General features: G+C 58.7%; 5 protein-coding genes across 5 annotated transcripts; 1 reads left to right on the forward strand and 4 right to left on the reverse strand.

The window, feature by feature from the left end:
• Positions 1-205: 205 nt before the first annotated feature.
• C8Q71DRAFT_831004 (sulfite reductase subunit beta) lies at positions 206-5,292 on the forward strand. The gene is made up of 9 exons (XM_047926362.1): positions 206-240; positions 376-3,414; positions 3,466-3,661; positions 3,715-3,974; positions 4,031-4,452; positions 4,515-4,540; positions 4,598-4,718; positions 4,777-4,866; positions 4,919-5,292. The coding sequence occupies exons 2-9, from the start codon at positions 389-391 to the stop codon at positions 5,113-5,115; spliced, it is 4,338 nt and encodes a 1,445-aa protein (XP_047781853.1). The 5' UTR covers positions 206-240; positions 376-388; the 3' UTR covers positions 5,116-5,292.
• C8Q71DRAFT_481740 (uncharacterized protein) lies at positions 5,264-6,818 on the reverse strand. Its single transcript, XM_047918833.1, has 5 exons — positions 6,369-6,818; positions 6,267-6,307; positions 6,121-6,209; positions 5,991-6,065; positions 5,264-5,935 (listed from the first exon to the last, which is right to left on the reverse strand). Exons 1-5 carry the CDS (start codon positions 6,567-6,569, stop codon positions 5,403-5,405), a joined length of 939 nt encoding a protein of 312 aa, XP_047781854.1. The 5' UTR covers positions 6,570-6,818; the 3' UTR covers positions 5,264-5,402.
• A 284-nt stretch (positions 6,819-7,102) lies between these two features.
• C8Q71DRAFT_703050 (uncharacterized protein) lies at positions 7,103-8,185 on the reverse strand (the record flags this gene model as incomplete). The annotated part of the gene is made up of 5 exons (XM_047920289.1): positions 7,103-7,629; positions 7,684-7,758; positions 7,808-7,899; positions 7,952-7,992; positions 8,048-8,185. 5 exons carry the CDS (start codon positions 8,183-8,185, stop codon positions 7,103-7,105), a joined length of 873 nt encoding a protein of 290 aa, XP_047781855.1.
• Positions 8,186-8,874: 689 nt separating this feature from the next.
• Positions 8,875-11,000, reverse strand: C8Q71DRAFT_746329 (PLP-dependent transferase). The gene is made up of 12 exons (XM_047923061.1): positions 10,843-11,000; positions 10,705-10,784; positions 10,517-10,653; positions 10,402-10,463; positions 10,209-10,355; positions 10,101-10,153; positions 9,800-10,040; positions 9,642-9,738; positions 9,558-9,576; positions 9,391-9,501; positions 9,129-9,302; positions 8,875-9,069 (listed from the first exon to the last, which is right to left on the reverse strand). The coding sequence occupies exons 1-11, from the start codon at positions 10,960-10,962 to the stop codon at positions 9,248-9,250; spliced, it is 1,122 nt and encodes a 373-aa protein (XP_047781856.1). The 5' UTR covers positions 10,963-11,000; the 3' UTR covers positions 8,875-9,069; positions 9,129-9,247.
• Positions 11,001-11,246: 246 nt separating this feature from the next.
• C8Q71DRAFT_893434 (WD40 repeat-like protein) lies at positions 11,247-14,187 on the reverse strand (the record flags this gene model as incomplete). The annotated part of the gene is made up of 10 exons (XM_047928704.1): positions 11,247-11,967; positions 12,027-12,500; positions 12,555-12,812; positions 12,862-12,984; positions 13,032-13,131; positions 13,180-13,324; positions 13,378-13,570; positions 13,628-13,697; positions 13,743-14,020; positions 14,077-14,187. The coding sequence occupies 10 exons, from the start codon at positions 14,185-14,187 to the stop codon at positions 11,737-11,739; spliced, it is 1,983 nt and encodes a 660-aa protein (XP_047781857.1). The 3' UTR covers positions 11,247-11,736.
• Positions 14,188-14,218: the final 31 nt, after the last annotated feature.

Genomic DNA, 14,218 nt, shown 5'->3' on the forward strand with positions numbered 1-14,218 from the left:
GCGCAACTGCACAGTTCCCCAACAAGGTTTGATCGCACCCGGAGCGGGCCGGCGCACGTCCTAACCCTGGTCCAGGGGCAGGGTCGGGCCAAACAGGGCCAAAGGGATCGCGCGAGGATGGCAAGCGGGTGGCTCACCGATCACCTGGCCGTTCTCGGATTTGCACTCCGGGCGCCTCCTGCAGCCTCTCCCTGCCGCTCTATTTCCTGCCAGCGCCTCCCCCTCCCTCTTCGCCTGCAGGTATGTCGTCTCCACAGCCGCCATGGCCCGGGGGTCGCCGCGGGATGTCGGAACATCCAATATTCGTAACCCCCGGGTCCACGCGGCACCTATTCCGAATAGCCCACTTGCATTTATTGACCGCCGCGCCGACAGGTTCGCTCACACCATGACACCCTCCATCAGCGCTGTTGCTCGGATCGCCTCCCTCGCCTCGGACGCAGTCATCAACTCTGCCTCAGTCCCGCCTTCCGTCTCACCCTTCGCCCCCGCCCTCTCCTCCACCGCCGTCCACCACATTCCCTTCGGCGCGGACCCCGGCGCAGCACTCCTCCAGCAGCATGCCCACAACACCAGCAACGGTGCAAAGTCCGGGCTGGTCTCCTTCACCACTGTCTCCCATAGGCGTGTGTTGCATCCCCTCATCCCCCACCTGGCCGAGCTCTCGGCAACGGCCACCGTCCTCCATGTCGCCATCCCGGCTGGCGACGACCTCTCCGACGTCCTCGTCCTCAGGGCGTCCGTGCCGTTCTGCATCTACTCCCGCACCGCCCAGCACGCGCACGACCACGCACTCCTCGCCAGTCGGTTAGCACGGACCGAAGCAAAGGCCGTGCTGCACATCTTCTACGTCGGCACAGAGTCGGACGAGCTCAGCGAGCTCACTGCCGACCAGGTCGAGTCGTATCTCTCTGCCCCGCCGCTCTCTGCCAACGGGCATGCGAACGGCCACGCAAATGGCCACGCAAACGGCGACGTCAAGTCTGATGGCAAGGACGACTCTGCTCAGTTGCTGAGGGCCTTCCATGCTGCCTCTGCAACTGCCGTGTCCCTTCTGCGCCGGCCTCTCCGCGCGCTGACCACTCGCGGCGCTGAGGAGCCCCACACCGTCCTGGTTACTCTCGCTCCCCTCCCAACAACTCTGGACCTGGACGGTGTCTCATTCGTAGATGTCAACCTGCTCAAGCCGCTTGCCCCCGCAAACCTCGCGCACGCAATCCCCTCGTCAGCAGTACGCGTCCTCGTCTGCGAGCACGTCCGCCGGTGGAACGTCAAGTGGACGCCGCTGTTCCTCGAGGTCGTGAGCGCGCTGCAGGGCGAGGAGTCGCCGGAGCGGGAGACGCGGCCGGCCGTGCAGAGCGTGCTCGTGCGCGACGCGACGCAGCTCACGCCATCTGACGTCGACCAGCTTCTCCAGCAGCCCGCGGACGCCCCGGCCCGGCTGACGCTCGGCCCCTCCGCGTCCTCGTCCGCGCAGACCGCGCCGCCGCACGTCCCCAAGCACGAGGCGTCGTACACGAAGCTGCTCGACACCCTCTTCGGCGCCCGCCTCGACGTCGCAAACGACCCCGCGCGCGTCGCCCAGCTCGGCGCGGTCGCGACGACCCCCGAGTTCACCCTCGGACGCGTGCGGGGCGAGCTCGAGGCGCTCGCGAAGCTCGAGGAGGACGTGAAGCAGGCCATGCGCCAGCCCGACCTCCCCGGCGACCTCCACCAGCTCCTCGGCGCGTGGCTCCAGGCTGCGAAGGGCAGCAGCGCGCCCGCCACCGACGACGCCGCCGCCCGCCTCGCTCAGGCGCTCGAGGAGCACGCACCCGCCCTCAAGAGCGCAGCTGCCCGCCGTGTCTACGCCGCACGCTCGTTGCTGTCCTCCGACGCGCGCACCAAGTCGCGCTGGATCATCGGCAGCGACGCGTGGGCGTACGACCTCGGCGCGTCGGGCCTGCACCACGCCATCGCGTCCGGGCTCAACGTGAACGTCCTCCTCCTCGACTCGACGCCCTACAGCACGCGCACCGCCGCGTCCCGTCGCAAGCAGGATGTCGGTCTCTACGCCATGAACCACGGCGACGTCTACGTGGCCAGTGTCGCGCTCTACTCGTCCTACGCACAGGTCCTCCAGGCGCTGGTCGAGGCGGACCGCCACCCGGGCCCCTCAGTCGTGCTCGCTTACCTGCCATACACCACCGAGGACTCGCCGGCGCTCGACATCCTCAAGGAGACGAAGCGCGCCGTCGACGCGGGCTACTGGCCGCTCTACCGCTGGAACCCGTCCAAGGAGGGCGACGCCGCGTTCACGCTCGACAGCGACGCGATCAAGAACGAGCTCCGCGCGTTCCTCGACAGGCAGAACCACCTCTCGCAGCTCGTCGCCGCCCACCCGCAGCTCCCCGCCGAGCTCGTCGGCTCCCTCGGCGAGCAGCTGCGCGCCGCCCGCAAGGCGCGCGCGCAGAAGGCGTACGCCGAGCTCCTCACCGCGATCGACGCGCCCCCGCTCGCCGTCCTCTACGCCAGCGACGGCGGCAGGGCGGAGAAGCTCGCGAAGCGGCTCGCCGCGCGCGCGAAGATCCGCGGCCTCGTCGCGAGCGTCGCGCCGATGGACGCCGTCTCCCTCGAGGACCTCGCGCAGGAGCAGTACGTCGCCTTCGTCACCTCCGTCGCGGGCCAGGGCGAGTTCCCCCAGAACGGCCGCGCCCTCGTCAAGGCGCTCAACGCCGCCGCGGCCCGCGGCGAGACGCCCCTGTCCGACGTGAAGGTCGGCGTGTTTGGGCTGGGCGACAGCCACTACTGGCCGCGCCCCGAGGACGCGCACTACTACAACAAGGCGGGCAGGGACCTCGATGCGCGCCTGGAGTCGCTCGGCGCGCAGCGCGTCGTGGCGCTTGGACTGGGAGACGACCAGGACGCGGACGGCCCCGAGACTGGGTACAAGGCCTGGGAGCCCCTCGTGTGGAAGGCACTCGGCGTCGACGCTGTGGAGGTGCAGGAGGCAGAGCCGGAGCCGATCACCAACGAGCATATCAAGGTCGCGTCGCAGTACCTCCGGGGCACCATCGCGGAAGGTCTGGTTGATACAACGACCGGTGCGCTCGCGCCCAGCGACACGCAGCTGACCAAGTTCCACGGGATCTACCAGCAGGACGACCGCGACATCCGCGACGAACGCGTCGCGCAGGGCGTCGAGCCCGCGTACAGCTTCATGATCCGTGTCCGGATGCCCGGCGGTGTGTGCCGCCCGGACCAGTGGCTCCAGATGGACCAGATCGCGGACGAGCACGGGTGCGGGACGTACAAGATCACGACGCGCCAGACGTTCCAGTTCCACGGCGTGATCAAGCGCCACTTGAAGTCGGCGATCCAGGACATCAACAGGGTGCTGTTGGATACGCTCGCTGCGTGCGGCGACGTTAACAGGTGGGTTTTGTGAGTCTGCGGTGTCGTTTATGTGCTCATTGTTGCTCGCAGGAATGTGCTCGTCTCGGCCATCCCGTCGTTGTCGAAGCTGCACCACCAGGCCTTCGAGTTCGCCAAGCGCGTCAGCGAACACCTCCTTCCTCGCACGACCGCGTACCACGAGATTTGGTTGGACAAGAAGCTGGTTGCCGGCGACGCCCTGAAGGACGCGGAGCCCCTCTACGGCGAGTTCTACCTGCCGCGTAAAGTGAGTGGGACCTTATGCGCACTCGGAGAGTTTTTCTTAACGTGAATGGCTAGTTCAAGGTAGCAGTGGCAGTCCCGCCGACGAATGATGTCGACCTCTTCGCCAACGACGTCGGCTTCATTGCTATCGTCGGTAAGGATGGCAACCTGGTCGGCTTCAACGTCACTGCCGGAGGTGGGATGGGTGTTACGCACGGTAACAAGAAGACATACCCGCGTTTGGGCAGCGTCCTTGGTTTCTGCACGGTTGAGCAGGGAGTCGAAGTCGCAGAGAAGATTATGCTTGTGCAAAGGGACAACGGGAACCGTGAGGAGTGAGTGCGCGTGTCCTCTGCGTTGACGACCTTGCTTACATGCTTCCTACGCTCAGCCGGAAGAACGCACGGCTCAAGTACACCATCGACCGCATGGGCCTCGAGAACTTCAAGGCCGAGGTCGAGCGCCTTCTCGGGTACCATCTCGCCCCCGCCCAACCGTTCACGTTCGACCGCAACGTCGACGACTACGGCTGGCACACGGGCGAGGACGGCAAGCACCACTTCACGTGCTTCATCGAGAACGGCCGCATCCAGGACGAGCCGGGCAAGGACTTCAAGACTTGCCTCCGTGAGATCGCAAAGATCCATAAGGGCACGTTCCGCATGACTGCGAACCAGCACGTCATCATTGCGGACATCGCGACGGAGGATCTGCCCCAGATCAAGGCGCTGTTGGCGCAATACAAGCTGGACACCCTCTCACACACGGGTTTGAGGTTGTCTTCGTCTGCGTGTGTTGCGTTCCCGACGTGCGGTGAGTAATCGCAGTTTAGGTACTGAACGACTAGCATTCTGATGTTATGTTATGTTTTGCAGGCCTTGCGATGGCAGAGTCCGAACGGGTATGTTTTCCGCTCTTGCTCACACTGTGCATCTCGCTGACGTGTTGACTAAATCAGTACCTCCCCATTCTCATCGACAAGGTCGAGAAGATCTGCGAGGAGAACGGCCTGCGCAATGACTCTATCGTCATGCGTATGACTGGATGCCCTAACGGTTGCGCACGACCGTATATCGCAGGTATGTTGAGTCATGGTGATAATGCGGATCAGTTGCTTATGTGAACGTCACGATACAGAAATCGCATTCGTCGGCAAGGCACCTGGCACGTATTCGATGTTGCTCGGCGGCGGATACCATGGCCAGCGTCTCAACAAGATCTACCGAGGTTCGTGAACCAGCTTCTACTCTTCCCATAATTCGCTGACAGCCTTTTGCAGAAACCGTCACCGAGCCTGAGATCCTTGCCATTCTCACACCGATGATCAAGCAATACGCCCTCGAGCGCCAGGAAGGAGAACACTTTGGCGACTTCGTCATCAGGGCTGGCTACATCGCACCAACGACCGAGGGTAGGGCCTGGTACGACCGCATGGGCGGCGAAGGCCAGCATCGGGAGGGCGCGACAGCCGCATAAAAGAATCATGCATTCAACGATTTACCTTACAGTAGAGCGATCGCGCACAATCTAGCAGCAGTTATGTGTATCCATATTCGTACCATTCACAGTAGGTGTTGTCGGGTTCTAGAGTCTTCACGTACAAGCAATGTATTCATACCAATAATGCCATTGTTACTCGGATATCTACTCCACGTTGAGGGTACAGTCGCGTTGCTGTTGAGAAACAGCTACGATGCAGATATTTGCAGTACTCGAATCCCATATCATGCCTGTTGAAGGCTCGCTCCGTACGACAGTTTCATTCACAACCTCTTGACCGACCACACGAGTAGATGGAAGACGCGTGTAACCAATGGGTCCGAGCTTGAGTTGATCGGCTGTAGCTCAGTGTCGACCTGAACCTTGTCCGTTCCAAATATCAACTCCCACATCTCCCTCCAACTCTCCGGCGAATGGCAGAACATTGAAACTTGCTTGGATCCGGACCCATCGAGCGACCAGGTAACGATGCCCTTCTCCGGTGCGCCGCCGTGCGAGCCGAACAGCATTGCGCCTCGATGAGGAGCGAGAAGGCCTGCGAGGGCACGTGCCAGCGCGAGCTGCTTCTCTTCTTCAAACAGGTGGAAGAGTGAGGATGCGTGGATGGCGGAGACGCGGCCTTGGAGCATTGTCAGGCTTGTAACCGAGGACAAGGCCGGTGCAGACGTAGTAAGAGGGGCGTATGCGGGCGGCGCCGGCTGAAGGAAGGTAGGGTCGAATGCATCTCCTCCTATGAATGGTACCTGGAACGACTCCGGGGATGTCTTGAACAGACGGTGGCCGAGCTGCCAGAAAGCTATTATGTATGTCAACAATCGTTGACGTCGCTTCAAAGCTTAGATGACTCTCACCTGGCTCGACATCTGAGGCGATCACGTTCTTGGGAGGATAACCATCGGCGATGGCCTTCCGGACGTCGTTACCAACTGCACCTCACTATCAGTGCGACGGTCAATGTGATGAAAGGAGAAGATAGCCTACAACAACAGCCTATGTCTAGGAGGATAGCATCACGCTCCTTGCCCAACTTGAGGATGTCATCGTACACAGGAAGGCGTGATATCTTGAGCCTGCATGAAGGCTTTGAGCATGTTTCAACCTGACATGGTGCTGTAGCGCAAACTTACTGTGTAAAGCCGAAGCGACGAATGCACGGGTAGGGGTACAACTGTGAATCGAGAGCCAGTCCTTAGTCGTTCGCTCCCAGTCCGGGTAAAGCATGGACGTACCTCGTATGCCTCCGTCTGGACTTTCATGATGTGCTCTCTGAGCCCCTCATCACCATCAATCCCAGTCTGCTGCTTGAAAAAGGCAACCTCCTCATCATCAAGCCTATACAAGCTCGGGTCCAGTGGTGGCGCGATTCCAGCCCTTCTGCCCGCTGTGTCAGATCCAGGGGCAACACCTTGTGGAACAGTTGGATCAGACATGGCCTCCTCAGGCTGAGCCTATGCGGCCGTGAACAGAGCAATGGAGACGGTGCTTTGCACACCAACTTCGGCCCCCTATACTATATACCTGGGTGGATGTGAAGCCTACGGTCCCGCCGAAGCTGAGGCTTCTTGACTCGATCGGGCCGCTCAGGCTGGTACGAACACTAACGCGGTCCTCCGGGCGAGACCCACGCAGCACGCCGGCTGAATGACAGGTGCCGTAAACCACAGTGACAGTGCGGCGAGCCGCAGTTGTGCCACGTATCCTTGTAAGTGTATACCACTGCCTATGAATGGCACAGCCTCCTGAGTAGTGACGTACATACTGTGCGCACTGGACTGCAACGTAGTCTCCGGTATAGAGGACAACAGCCGGCAAGCGTAACTGCAACTTTGCTCAGAGATCGTCGTATCGAGCTGGCCTAAACGTGAGTCACGGTCGTCAACATGATCTGAACATCGTCATCGTTGAACATCCATACCTGAATTGATACAGCCCTTCAGATATATAGGTACATGCATTACTGCAGTCACAGTCTTGTCACAGACCACGCCATCTCCCAAATTCGCATGTTTATTCCTGTCCTCTGCGCCCCGTTAGCCATTTCCTTGAGCTCCGTCTCAACCTTCACTGTCCCCGGCTCGAAGATATTGTCCCACATCTCCGTCCAGCTCTCTGGCGAGTGACAGAAGATTTCGAAGGGCTTGTCGCTTCCCTCCGAGCGACGGACACCTTTCTCCGGCGCCGCGACATGTACGCCGAGGATGAGCGAACCGGGCTCTGGAGACAGCAGCCCTGCGACGGCACGCGCGAGCTCGTGCTGGTTGGATTCTTCGAAGAGGTGGAAGAAGGCAGAAGTGTGAATCGCGGAGACGCGTCCATGAAGAGGGTTCAGGCTCGCAAGCGTCCCGAGTGCAGGCGTTGGACCCTCTGGGACAGCCTTGAGCGGTTGACGCGTCTCCAGGAAGGCAGAGTTAAAGACATCCCCCGCAATGAATGTGGATGGGAAGGTCTCAGGAGTTGACTTGAACAGCTCGTGACCAAGCCTCCAAAATGCTTAAGATACAAATGTCAGCGCTTGCATACGGGCGCCGCTAGGTGCGTGCATACCTGGCTCGATGTCAGACCCGATGGTGTTGTGTGCAGGGAAGCCGTCTGCGACGGCCTTCCTTACATCGTTGCCAACTACATGGACTATGAGGGTCATCTGCTGCGATCATGAAGAATTCCTTACAGCAGGTTCCGAGGTCGAGAAGGATAGCACCCGGGCGGTGCCTTCCAAGAGTCACCAACTGCGGGTAGGCAGGAAGGCGCGAGATCTTCAACCTGTGAATTGATTCATCAGCATACTCAGATCTCCCGCAATGCCTGTACGCACTTCGTAAAGGAGAAACGCCGGATACACGGGAACGGCCAGACCTGTTCGTGGCTATGATCAACGGGGTGAAATGAATATCGGTGGAGATCAACCGACCTCGTAAGCCTCCTTCTGGACTCTGAGAATATGTGACTTGAGAGCCTCGTCGTCCTCTATGCCGGTCTGCGATTTGAAGAATGCACTCTCCTCCTCGTCGAGACTATACAGGCTTTCGTCGAGGGCTACATCGCGCATCGCCGCTCGAACGGTAGCACTTCCTGCGAGACCCAGAGCCATGTCTGAGGATATCGATTTTGGAGTAGGTGAAGTAGGTCTTCGTCAGAAAGCCAACCTTTTGTACTCCAGAGGCTGACAGTGAGTCTCTGTGGCGCTGCGCCTGTGCAGCTACATCACCTTTGACTATTAGCCTGGACTGCTTATTAGCAGTGATGGTGAGCTTGCTCCGACACAGGGCGGAGCAACGCATCTGTCAGAGACAGATAACATCTGTCAATACGTCACGGCAGCCCACTCAATTGCGCCGTCGATGCCGATCACCCTGCTCAGATCAGCGCATCAGCGCTCAAGCCCTCAGCCTTCGCTGCCTCAGGCTTACCGTGCATGATACAAGCATATAACTCGTCTCATGTACATCCTAGAGCATGGGGTACTACTATAGCTTGACACCTCAACTATCTGCAACGCGGAGAATGCTCCCAATCAGTGACATCAACAATGTTTCCGGTCGGATAAACACCCTTTTTTTACTCACATAGTTGTGTCATGACTCAAGTACTCATGACGGGGCCGCCGGGCATGTGCTGGGTGGCCCCGACTACCCAGGCCCTGTCGAGAAGTCGGAAAGAAGGACCTGCTAGTACTGATTCCTGCGGTGCTTGACATCGATCGTTGAACTGCTCTCGCTCCGGCAGGAACTCAGACTCTTGTGCGACACAGCTTGGGCTCAGTCGCGCCTTCCGACTTCCTCGACTACATACTGTGAAAACGACTGTCCTTGCCAAGATAACTTAGAAAGCGAGGGATATTGGATACGTGCTCTAGATGTGTCGTGCATAGTGCGTGTGCGCGGATTAACCCATATGTACATTGAGACCCGTTACATTGATTGTGGTCTATACCTGTGACAATCTCATCTCAATCCACCCCTACTTCATCGTGAGAGGGATACATAACTCACTTTTAACAGGAACAGCGTGGCACTCAAGCTGCATTTTCCTCATTTTCCTCATTTTTAGCTCGCGTTTCGCCGGGGTGCACCCTTAAGCTTTCTCGGGACGGGAACCTGAGATGGCGAACCTAGAGACGAGCGAGCGGCCGAGGACCTTCCGAAGAACCATTCACTGGAATCGCACTAGCGGACAGCGAGGAGCACGTCACGACAGGTGGTATCGGTTCAGCATTTGTTCGCTCATCGTACAACTGTATTACTGCTCTCTCACGCTTTCTTGCTGTCGGCTTCCGCCAACGCCTCTGAAATGCTCTCCTTCACCGCCGCGATGATCTTGTCGACGTCGCCGCGCTCCTCGTTCACGACCGTAATGCCCATGTGCCTGCAAGGATGGTCAATACAACTCACTGGAATAGACGTGCGCATGAACGTGCGCACCCAATGCGGAAGTACTTCTCTGGAGGCGGCCGCGAAGAGAACGTCAGTGATCCGCAGAAGAACATCGGTGCGGGGAAAGCATACCCTTGTTGTCCTTGTGCAGGCCGCCGGCGACTACAACGTCCTTCTTCAACAGACGCGGAATAACATCAGGCGCCTTCAAGCCCTCGGGGAAGTACACCTGAGAGCGGAGTCCACGCCATGAGGATGAGAAGCTGAGCATCGAGCGGCACGCAACTCACTGCTGTCATCCCATTCGCCGCATAGTACGGGTCGAGGGCCAATTGCTTGAGCCCAATGGCAGCGAGCTCATCCTTGATGCGCTGGCTGGCCTTGCGGTGCAGTGCGAACCGCTCTTGGAGGGTCGGCGTTCTCTTCGTGAGCTGCGTTAGCGAGGCGTGGTATGCGTAGATGAGGTTCACGGGCGGAGTTGCGAAGTAGGCCGCAGCGCCGCTCTCGTAGGATTTCATGACTGGAAGCCACCTACACGGGTATCATACAATTAGTACATCCCCGACGTGCACGATAATTTTGAATGATTACTTCTTCCAGCTCGCGTAGTATGAGGCGGGTGGACGTGTGCGCTGCTCGAAGACCTATGGGACGCTCCTATTACGCATTGCTGAGACATCTCGACATTGGCCAGCGTACCTGGATAGCTTTTGGGCTGGCAAGAAGGATGCTCAACCCTGGTGGTGTAGCCAGCCCCTTCTGGCTAGCAGTGAGGACAACGTCAAGTCCCCACTGATCGAAGAGGATCTCTTCACTCGCTACAGAGCACACAGCGTCTACAACGACCTGTACCACGTCAGCTCATGAATTACGGAGTGTCATGTACGCGTACCAGAGTGTCAGGAGATACTCTCTTGACGGTTTCTGCAATTGCCTTCGCGTCGGAGAGAACACCTGAGAGACTTGTATAGACTGGCAACAATCGAATACTACTGCCACACACCCACCTGTAGACGTGTCTACATGAGTGAAGGCAACGATCCTATACTTCTTCGCCTTCAAAGCCTTCTCTACATCGCTCAGGTTCGCTGCTGTGCCAAAGTCTGCACGGACTTCATCTACTTCTGCGCCGTATGCTCGGAAACTAGGATCATTACGTGAGATGTGGAGATGGGAAACATAGACACTGACGTACCATTCGGTGAAGCTATCCCCAAAGTAACCGCTGTTTAGCAGCAACACGGACTCGCCGGGTTCCGTCAGGTTGGCAGCGGCCTGGGGTACGATCATGTCTCAGTTAGATCAAGATCAAGATTCTACGGCACCGACGGACCTGGTCCCAGCCGAGCGTACCCGAACCAGCGATGATGAATGGCTGGCCGGTGGTGGAGAAGAGGACCTCTCGGGTCATGCGTATGCAGTCGCCGATGACTTGGACGAATTCCGCTGACATGTGAGAGACGGCGGGGTGGGCATTGGCGTAGAGGACCTGGAGGACTAGAGGTGAGCACTTCTCCCGCGAAGGCGGACGGTCGCGGTACCTCATCGGCGACCTCGATGGGTCCCGGGATGCTGGACAGAGTGCGATGGTGAGTGGATCAGAATCGGAGGCATCGTGTCGTGTAACGTACACTAGCAGCCTTAGGAGCGCCGGGCGGTCAGATAACACGGGGCGTGCTGGACGGAGGACTCACTTGTGTGGTTCCTGCACGTAGCCACGACCACGTCGGGGTGAGCAGGGGACTACGGGGGCGACGGCGACGACGTTACCTGCTTGAAGGCGGACATGTTGCGGGATGGTGGGGGTCGCTGAGAAAAGGAAGGCTTGAGGGAGGATCGCCCGGTGGCTGAGAGGACAGGCTTGTCCGGGTGGAAGAGGGCCGGTGCGAGGGAGGAGGCCAGTCGACGGCTGAGCATTGATCCGTCAGCTGACGGTATTTCAGGCTCGGGGAATGCGACGAGACGAACGGAGGGGCTGCGTTTGTCTGCCTCTATTTCCGCACTCTCCAGGGCCAGCGAACGCAGTGGGCAATCCGAGTGCTACGCAGTGCGCTTGCCCCGCCGAAGCGCGTTTATACTCGCACGGACGCCCGCCCTCACCTGCCTCGGAACCCCGAACGGCCACCCGCCCACCTCCATCCATAGCACAGGGTATAACATATCCATTACACTCTTGCCGCAACCAGAGCAACACATGCAAGCACAACACGCGAGATCCCCAAACCCGCTACCGCCCAGCCTCGATGATCCCGTTCTGCGCTCCGCCTCCGGCCACGCCAGAGATCGCCCGTTGCAAGTCCGTCCACTCCGACTCTCTGGGCAGCGCCATATCTCCAATGTCGTAGATATACAGCTTCCCGTCGCTCCCCCCCATGGCTGCCCGCCGGCCGTCCTTGCGGTCCCACTGCATCTTGTTCAGCGCCCGTCCAGAACCTACTATTGTCGACACAGTCGAGACCTGGCACATCGTTAGCGCTCCCGCCACATGCATCGTCTGTCAGAAACATCGTGATTTACCTCCGTGTCCCAGTTTAGATTCCACACGTCGAACCGGCCTGAGCCGTCCACAGCCCCGAAGACCGCCGGATGCGACGGGTGCCATTTAACGTCGTACACGTAGTCGTCGGCCTCATCGAACGAATATATTGGCGAGATGACGTTCGCCGCCGTCGATGGCTTCGCGAGCGATTTGGCACGCCATAGCTTGACCGTCCAGTCCACGGAGCACGTGAGGAACATGTCGGAGAAGTCGACCGGCCCGTGCTGTGGGTGGAAATGCAGCCCCATGACAGGGCCAGAATGACCCTTGTAGACATCGTACTGGTTGAGTCCGGCCTTCGCGCCTGCCCGGTCGTATCGGTTCGCCTGGTAGACATTGCCTTCCTCGGTACCGACCCAAAATGTCGTCGTCTCGTTGTCCGGGAAGTCCAATGTCGTGATAGCCACCTCGCCGGTCTTGTTGTGACCAGCATGTACGAGTTCCAAGGTTTCCTAGACGAACATCATATGAGTACAGTAGTCGCAACAGCGTGCCGGATTACTCACTTGTGGTTGAGCCAGCATGTCTACCAGCCAACTACATACCGTCCCGTCCGTACTGCTCGTGATCAGGTTGTGTGCGTTCTGCGTTCCCACCATCTGCATCGCATACACAGGATGTGTATGTCCCGCCGCCGATAGTGGGGTCTTCAACACTGGCAGATGCTTCGAGCGTGTGTCCCACAGCAGGATCTGCCCCGAGTACGTTCCGCCGAAGACGAGATTTGAATGGAACGGTGAGAAGGTCACGGAGAGGACGTCGGACTATAACACGTCAATTGAGACACTGCACTCTCCGGTCGGACGGGCATACCTGTGAGTGGAAGACAAATTCCGGCCGCTCCAGAAGATGCAAATTCCAGACGGCAACGATGCCGTCGGGCTCATTCAGCGCAGCAGGGTTCTTGTTGTAGGATGCGCAGCTGAGTTCTGGGAACTGCAGGGCTGTGAGCGAAACATACACGACGCATAGTAGGTTCTCACCTTTGGTGACCAGGCCACGTCTGTGACTGATCGGTTCTTCCCGTACCGTTCACTATAGAAAGCACAAACGCACTTCACTCGCCGGCCTTCTGTGTCATCCCTGCGAGAGTCATGTTTTGCAACATTGTAACATTTGTATGGTACTTACCCGCCCGTCTCGGTACCGATTGTGTAGTCCCGAACGTAGTCGTAGTTATCGTTAAGTGCTCGTTGGATTATCTTCGTCGACTGCTCAACGAAGTCGAGGAACTCCGGTGCTGCGAAGATGCTTGTCTTCTCTTCCTCCGTCATCTCTGGAGGTGATATAAGGATACAACTGAACCTCATATCACGATGATAAGCTTGCCTCGGATTACTTCTTCAATCTGCTTGTCGAGAAGGATACTCTCCGCCTCTAACGCTCGTTCGCGTGCGGCCTCCAAAGCCTCCTCAGCTTCACGTTCCTTCTGCGCGATCGCTTCTCGCGCCTCTTCGTCGGACTCGTCTGAACTGGGCTCAAACTCCATCGTCTGCACCTCTTTGTTGTATATGACACGTTCCTGTAGAGAGCGAGAACCACCATTTAGCCAAGATATGTGGGTGGACCAGAAACGTACCTTCTGTGGCATTTCAAAGAGCTCCTCCTCTACGTCAATTAAATCTGGGACTACGCGGGGGATCATAACGCTAATTCCATGAGCGAATGGGAAACGAAACAGCACAATGACATACCGGTCTACAACATGGTCTGTTGTGCCGTTCGTTGATTGCACGAATGTCGTGCCCACACTGATCCGATCGGATGCAGCATCGCTCTGTCTGCTTAGCCTGCCAGAGGGGGAGAGCGTCGAAGGCCCCGCGAGTGATCTGTTCTGCGCAAGTAACGGAGTGCCTGGGACGGAGGTCGGTGGTGAGCCGGCTCGGCTGTCTACACGCCGCCCGATGTCGGTGCCGATGAGCGAGCTGACGAGGTCGTCGACATCCCTCCGGACTGTCGATGGACCTGCAGTCTTGTACGAACGACTATGAGATCCCGGGCAATATGGGCATGACGAAGTAGACGAACCTCGGAGACGCGACGCTCAGAATCCGCTTTCTGCCTATCTGCCCTCGCCTTGCGGAGCTCTGCGAGCTTCGCCCTCTTTGCCTCGATCTCTGCTCTGCGCTTGTCCGACATGGCGACGGCGTAAAAGTGACCACGGAATACT

Source organism: Rhodofomes roseus, assembly GCF_022264815.1.
Source record: "Rhodofomes roseus strain CIRM-BRFM 1785 chromosome Unknown C8Q71scaffold_5, whole genome shotgun sequence".
Classification (NCBI taxonomy): Eukaryota; Fungi; Basidiomycota; class Agaricomycetes; order Polyporales; family Fomitopsidaceae; genus Rhodofomes; species Rhodofomes roseus.

Bases quoted from the DNA above. Each gene is read 5' to 3' on its own strand.
- C8Q71DRAFT_831004 (XM_047926362.1), top strand. From the start codon at position 389: ATGACACCCTCCATCAGCGCTGTTGCTCGGATCGCCTCCCTCGCCTCG. The intron at 4,453-4,514 runs GTGAGTAATCGC...TATGTTTTGCAG, and splicing joins TGTTGCGTTCCCGACGTGCG to GCCTTGCGATGGCAGAGTCC. The intron at 4,541-4,597 runs GTATGTTTTCCG...TGACTAAATCAG, and splicing joins CGATGGCAGAGTCCGAACGG to TACCTCCCCATTCTCATCGA.
- C8Q71DRAFT_746329 (XM_047923061.1), bottom strand. From the start codon at position 10,962: ATGTCAGCGGAATTCGTCCAAGTCATCGGCGACTGCATACGCATGACC. The intron at 10,356-10,401 runs GTACGCGTACAT...GACGTGGTACAG, and splicing joins GAGTATCTCCTGACACTCTG to GTCGTTGTAGACGCTGTGTG. The intron at 9,739-9,799 runs GTGAGTTGCGTG...CTCCGCTCTCAG, and splicing joins CGGCGAATGGGATGACAGCA to GTGTACTTCCCCGAGGGCTT.
- C8Q71DRAFT_481740 (XM_047918833.1), bottom strand. From the start codon at position 6,569: ATGTCTGATCCAACTGTTCCACAAGGTGTTGCCCCTGGATCTGACACA. The intron at 6,210-6,266 runs GTAAGTTTGCGC...GCCTTCATGCAG, and splicing joins CGTCGCTTCGGCTTTACACA to GCTCAAGATATCACGCCTTC. The intron at 5,936-5,990 runs GTGAGAGTCATC...CATACATAATAG, and splicing joins CGCCTCAGATGTCGAGCCAG to CTTTCTGGCAGCTCGGCCAC.